The sequence below is a fragment of the Pristis pectinata genome, chromosome 29 (genome assembly GCF_009764475.1).
Source record: "Pristis pectinata isolate sPriPec2 chromosome 29, sPriPec2.1.pri, whole genome shotgun sequence".
NCBI lineage: Eukaryota > Metazoa > Chordata > Chondrichthyes > Rhinopristiformes > Pristidae > Pristis > Pristis pectinata.
In genome coordinates, this window is record NC_067433.1 from 1,609,869 (window position 1) to 1,615,991 (window position 6,123).

General features: G+C 44.0%; 1 protein-coding gene across 1 annotated transcript in view; it reads left to right on the forward strand.

The window, feature by feature from the left end:
• The window catches only part of LOC127584141 (fibroblast growth factor 17-like), a 75,290-nt gene extending 69,562 nt beyond the window's left edge, over positions 1 to 5,728 (forward strand). Inside the window, exon 5 of the mRNA XM_052040722.1 lies at positions 5,435 to 5,728. Within this exon, the coding sequence (XP_051896682.1) occupies positions 5,435 to 5,728 (294 nt within the window). The remainder of the gene's footprint in view (positions 1 to 5,434) is intronic.
• Positions 5,729 to 6,123: the final 395 nt, after the last annotated feature.

Here is a 6,123-nt window from a genome sequence, read left to right on the forward strand (position 1 = left end):
AATTGAACCATAAGTCACATAAGAAAATATTAAGTCAGTCTTTCATTGCTATAACACCTCTCATCTCATCCTATTAACATCCCATTACACCCAATGAAATGTGGTCGGTGTTGGAACACAGCACCCAATTTGCGCACAGTAACCTCCTACAAACTGCACTGTGATCACGTCCAGATTATCTGCTTTAACAATAAAAACAGAAAATGCTGGAAACTCTCAGCAGGTCAGGCAGCGTTTGTGGAGAGAAACAGTTAATGTCTCAGGTCATAGACCCACTGTCAGGACTGCCATCCAGTTTAAAAACATTCAGTCCTGGACAATGGGAGAACGTCCCAACTGTTCCTTAAAATAACACCATGGGATCTTTTTATGTCCAACAGCGAGCAGGCAGGAATAGGTGATCAAAGCTTGGTCAGGTTTTAAGGAGATTTTAGAGAAGTAGGAAGGCAGAAAGGATGAGGGAGGAGGTTCCAGAACTTGGGGTTCTGGTGATGAATGTCAGTAACTCTGTAATTACTTATAGATTTCCAGAGGCTGCTGTTTTTGAGGTGAGGGACGTATACATGTTGTTGTGATTTGGAATGCACACCCTGTCCTCAATATGTTAGTGCCAGTTTCTCCCAACCTGGGACTCAGAAATTATAAGTGGGCTCAAAATAACCTCTGCCATTGGCATCCAGTTACCTGGGTCTACATATTTGGATAAATTGATATCAGGTAAATGCAATTGTGGTATAGATCCACCAACATAGACTTCTTTAAGACAAAATTGTGTTTGCCTTTCAAGACTTCATGATGTTGCTAAGCACTGTGCAGTCAATGAAATTCTTTTGAAGGGTAGGTCACCTTTTCATTGTATGGAACACAAGTGCCAAATTTCACACAGCAAGATCCCACAGAAATGGAATCTGTCCTCCATTAACTGCATCTTAGACTTGTGTTGCACTCCACTGCCAAAATTCAGAACCGTTGGAGACAAAGGAACCAAATTCCAGAGGCAGATGCCGCTGGTGTTCTGGGTTTAGTCCGCGACTGAAGGGCAGTTTACACTGCCATCTGTTTCGGTGATGTTAGTTCAGAAATAGGTGTTGTCCAGGACACCATCTGAGAATGTCCCAGTGATCTTTTACCTTCACTTGAAGTGATTGTCCCTGTCACCTGTCAGACTCTTCAAAAATAGTGTCAGAACCTTGGATGATCTGCTCTTTCCATTCGGTGGTATTCAAGCTCTGTCTCTGAGCAGCTCTCTACCTTTGGGACAAGAAGCGGGTGAAGCTGTCAGCCAGGCAGCCAAAGGTGTAAAAGTAGAGCAAATGGAATGGCCAAGACCTCCTGTAACTTTATAACAGCATTGAAGGGCTGAGTGAACTCCTCATTTTCTGTATAACAGGTCAAGAAGTTGAATGGATTCTTCCTGAACAGGTTTGAGGGGCTGAGTGGCCTCATCCTGTTTCTATTTCCATTTTACTACAGAAACTTTCTGTCTGGGTTTCAGCCTGGTTTCCACCTTTCTAAAGTCCATTTCAGGAGGGGCAGTGAATGAGAGAGGATGATTATAACAGAACTGAAGAAGTGTTGCATGGAAGGATATGGTTCCAGAATGAAGACAGTATATGGGTGGATACTCAACTCAGACAATAGGGGCCCAGGTTGGGAATGGTCCAGTTCACTCAGACAGTGGCCAGAGAGGGAATGGAACTGCTGGCAGGGAAAGGGACTTTGTAATGGAGACTAAAGGCAATGACTTTATAATGTCAGTATCCAATGCCAGCATCTGTGACCCCGAGGTGGGAGAGCTGCTTCCACATACCAGGGATGCTCCTCTGGTAATTTTCAATTAGCAACCTAGTTCTGGACATTTGGAGTTGATCCTGAGCTGCTCCTCAGAGTGGGGTGTGAGAGCTGGGTGTGAGAGCAAAACTCTGTTTTGCGAAACTGGGCCAGGAACAGACTGCAAATGGAGACTCAGTCCCCAATTATGCCAAGCCACGGGGGCATTTGAGGTTAATACCCAGTCCCAAGGGACCCTGCCTCATCTTCTGCCCTGAAAGGAAATTGCAAACTTTTCTTAGTGCCCAGACATGCTTAGTCAACTGATCAGCAGCCCCAGGAGTCAGACCACACTGATCCCTCTAAACATGCAACAACCTGGTCTGCCCAAACATCTGCCATCTTTTATGTAACCAGTCCTTTAACAGGGCATTTACAGAAGAGTTGTGGTACTTTCAACTGGGAAACATTACTTCTACATTTCTGCCTTACAGCATGGAATACCACAAAAGATTGTGTTGAGACATCCTGAGGTCATGAAAACTAATTTTTGGAGAATTTTCTGGGAAATGCTTCATCGTCCAGCATTAATCCCAAGTCAGCCTTTATTAAAATCAATTTATGCTCAGCATTCAATAATTGAGGGTCCAAGTATCTCACAGGGACTAAGTGTCTGAGAGCACTAATCTCAGGTTCCAGACTCCAGCTCTCACACCCCCCTCTGAGGAGCAGCTCAGGGTCAACTCCAAATGTCCAGAACTAGGTTGCTAATTGCAAGTTACCAGAGGAGCATCCCTGGTATGTGGAAGCAGCTCTCCCACCTCGGGGTCACAGATGCTGGCACTGAATACTGACATTATAAAGTCATTGCCTTTGGTCTCCACTACAAAGTCCCTTTCCCTGCCAGCAGTTCCATTCCCTCTCTGGCCACTGTCTGAGTGAACTGGACCATTCCCAACCTGGGCCCCTATTGTCTGAGTTGAGTATCCACCCATATACTGTCTTCATTCTGGAACCATATCCTTCCATGCAACACTTCTTCAGTTCTGGCCTCTTCCACACCTCTGATTTCCTGCATTCCATCTTAAAGGGTACTCTCCTTTCTGTCCTGATGTGGCATGGCCTCCAGTTTGGTCTGATTCCTTCCTTTGAAGCACCTTGGTTCATGATGAAATGAAACAATGCACAAAGTTGAAGAATTTGGAAAGGTGGATTAAATCTTCGTGTTCAGGAGGATCACGATGTTCTCTCTCTAGATATGTAGGAAGTTAACATGCATGTACAGCAAAGGATTAGGAGGACAAATGATCTATTGGCCTTTACTGCAAGGGGACTGGAAGATAAAGGTGAGGAAGTTTTGCTGACAGTGTACAGGGGGATCTCTTTTGAAATACATTTTTGGTTTCCATGAGCAGAATGGTGGCATAGCAGGTAACGCTGCTGCCCCACAGCTTCAACAACCAGACTGACTCTGACCTTGGGTAAAGTCTGGATATTCTCCCTGTCACCATGGGCTTCCCAGGTGCTCTGGTTTCCTCCCATATCTCAAAGAGATGCTGGTAGATTAAGTGGCTACTGCAAATTATCGGTAAGTGGTAAAAGAATCACAGAGGAGGTGACAAGCATGCATGAGAGAGAATACAGTGCAGGGCTACAGGGAAGGACAAAGGGGACTGAATGGTTTACTTTGCTGAGATGGGCTGAATGGGCTAATGTGTTGTAATAAGTAAGTAGCGAAGTACTTGCCTTGCAGACATTGTAGCACAGTTCATTCGATTAATTCTTCGGATGAGGGGGTCGATGTATGAGGAGAGATTGAGTAAGATTGGTTCATGGGGGTGTAAAATAAAATAAGGTGATATGATTGAGAGATATAGATTCTGAGATAGATTGCCAATGTAAAAGTGAAAAACTAAGGCAGGGGTCGACAGGAGGGGGATGGTGTCGTGATAAGGAGTCAGCTGTTTAGGAGCAAAATGAGGATAGATTTCTGTTCCCTGAGGGTTATAAATCTTTGCAGTTCTCCACCTCATAAAACTGTAGAGTATAATCAATGCAGCGATCAATAGATTTTCAGACAGAGAATCTGAGGGTAGGGGATTGAACAGGAAAGTAGATGAGGGTCTGGATCAGCCATGATTGCACTGAATATGGATGCCAGAGAAATACAAAGAAATTTCTTGCACAAATCAGCAGTGACTCTACCATGTGTACTTGAGCTGGGAAATTGGATCCATTTTTGGAAATAAATGATTTTTACCCCAGTTAGATTGCATTAGTGGCCATTTCTCGGTGAAATCATGGCCATCTGAATATTGGCCTCTGCAATTCCACACCCGATTCACTTCAGAGCAGTTAACATTTACCTGTGATCACTCAGCACCTCATGTCAACCCAGGTAGTTCACCACACAGGTCGCTCTCCATTGCAAGCATGTCTTGCACACACAATATCCACCAATCCCAATTTGCAGTCCTCAGAATAATGGAAGCTGTATTGGTGATGGTCCTTCCATGCACCTCGTGGTGTGGGACCCTTGAAACTCAAGACCTGATCAAGCAGACTATCCCATGTCTCCCCCTCTCTCCTGTGTATTCCCTCACCTGCAAGGCAAGCTTTGGTGCAGCTATTTTGTGGCTGTCATGGGCAGAGTCTTATGCTCTTCCCAGTGATCTTTTCAGCAGTGATGTGGCAGCTGTGAGTTTCCAAGCAGCTCTGGATGGAACCACACAGATCCTGTTTTACGTAATACTGTGTGCAAACCACTACACCACTGTCTTTAATATACTTTGCTCCAGTTTCGCTGATTTTCTTTTTACATGGGATCTGATTGAGCATTAGTGCTATGTTTTTGTTCATTTTTCAGGATCTGGGAATTTCCGGAAAGACTAGCATTTATTGTCCATCCCTAATTACCCTTGACAAAATGGTGTTGAGTCACTTTTTTGAACCTGGTTCTGGTGAAGGTACTCCCACAGTGCTGTCAGGTGGGGAGTTCCAGAATTTAGACTTAGTGACATTGAAGGACTGGCAATATATTTCCAAATCTGGAAAGGTGTGCAACTTAGAGGGAGCCTGCTGCCCCCGTCACTCTTTGGTGGTAGAGGTTGTGGGTTTGGGAGCGTGGTGGGCCTAATCTAGCTGAGTAACTGCAGTGCATTTTATAGATAGAACACACTGCATCCAATGTCTGCCAATGATGCAGGAGTGAACTCCTATTTCATTGGCAGACATTAGCTGCAGTATGTTCTATCTATAAAATGCACTGCAGTTACTCACATAAGGTTGTCAATGGAGCAACAATATGTGGATTGCTTTCTCCGACGGTGTTGAGTTTCTCGAGGGTAATGGAGCTGCTCATCCAAGAGAATGGAGACTATTCCATAATGCTCTTAATCTGCATCTTTGTGGATAGAGTTTCAGGAAGTTAACCACTCACCACTGGATACCTCTGATCTACTCATGTAGCTGTGGTATTCATGTGGCTGGTCCAGTTGATGGTGGTGAACTCAACAATGGTCATGTCATTGTGGAGCACATACTAAGGGTGAAATAAAATTTTCAAGCTTTGATCTCGAGGACGTGAAAGGTCTGATGATCACACTTCAGAATTTGGGAAAACGTATTGTAGAATATTGAATGCCATGTTTCTTTATTTCCACAGCTGGTCGGCAAAGGCAAGGATTGCATTTTCACGGAAATATTGCTGGAAAATAATTACACCGCGCTGAGGAACACCAAATATGAAGGGTGGTACATGGCCTTCACCAGGAAGGGCCAGCCCAGGAAAGCAACAAAGACCAGGCAAAACCAGAGAGAGGTCCACTTCATGAAAAGACTGTTCAAAGGGGAGCCGCTCTTCCCAAACCGGGACCGTCAAAGGCACTTTGAGTTTATAAATTACCCTGTCACCAAAAGGACTCGGAGAACACGCCTTCCCAAGCGCCACCGGACCTAGAGAAGGACAGCTCCTGGGACTCTCAATATTTTTTAAATAAGATGTTTTATTTTTTTATACTTCATTTTAATGGGTAGACAGTGGAACAGAAGCAGTTTTTTTTAAAAAAAGAATTAAAAAATTGAATAAAAAAATGAAACAAAGTTGTAAAAATAAAAGGCTGTTCGAAGTGTTCTGGATTGTATATCTCAAAGACTGTGCTGCTGTGCTTAAATTCACAGATAGAATGTCTGCAAGGTCATCCCAACCCGATTATAAAGAAAGAACAACTTACTTTTCCCGTCCCCGACACTCCCAGGATGTCCAGAATGTGTCCTCAACTATTTAAATATTTCTGAAGTACTGTTGTTATTATACAGTCACTGTGCTCAGCGATGTCCAACTATTGATTGCTA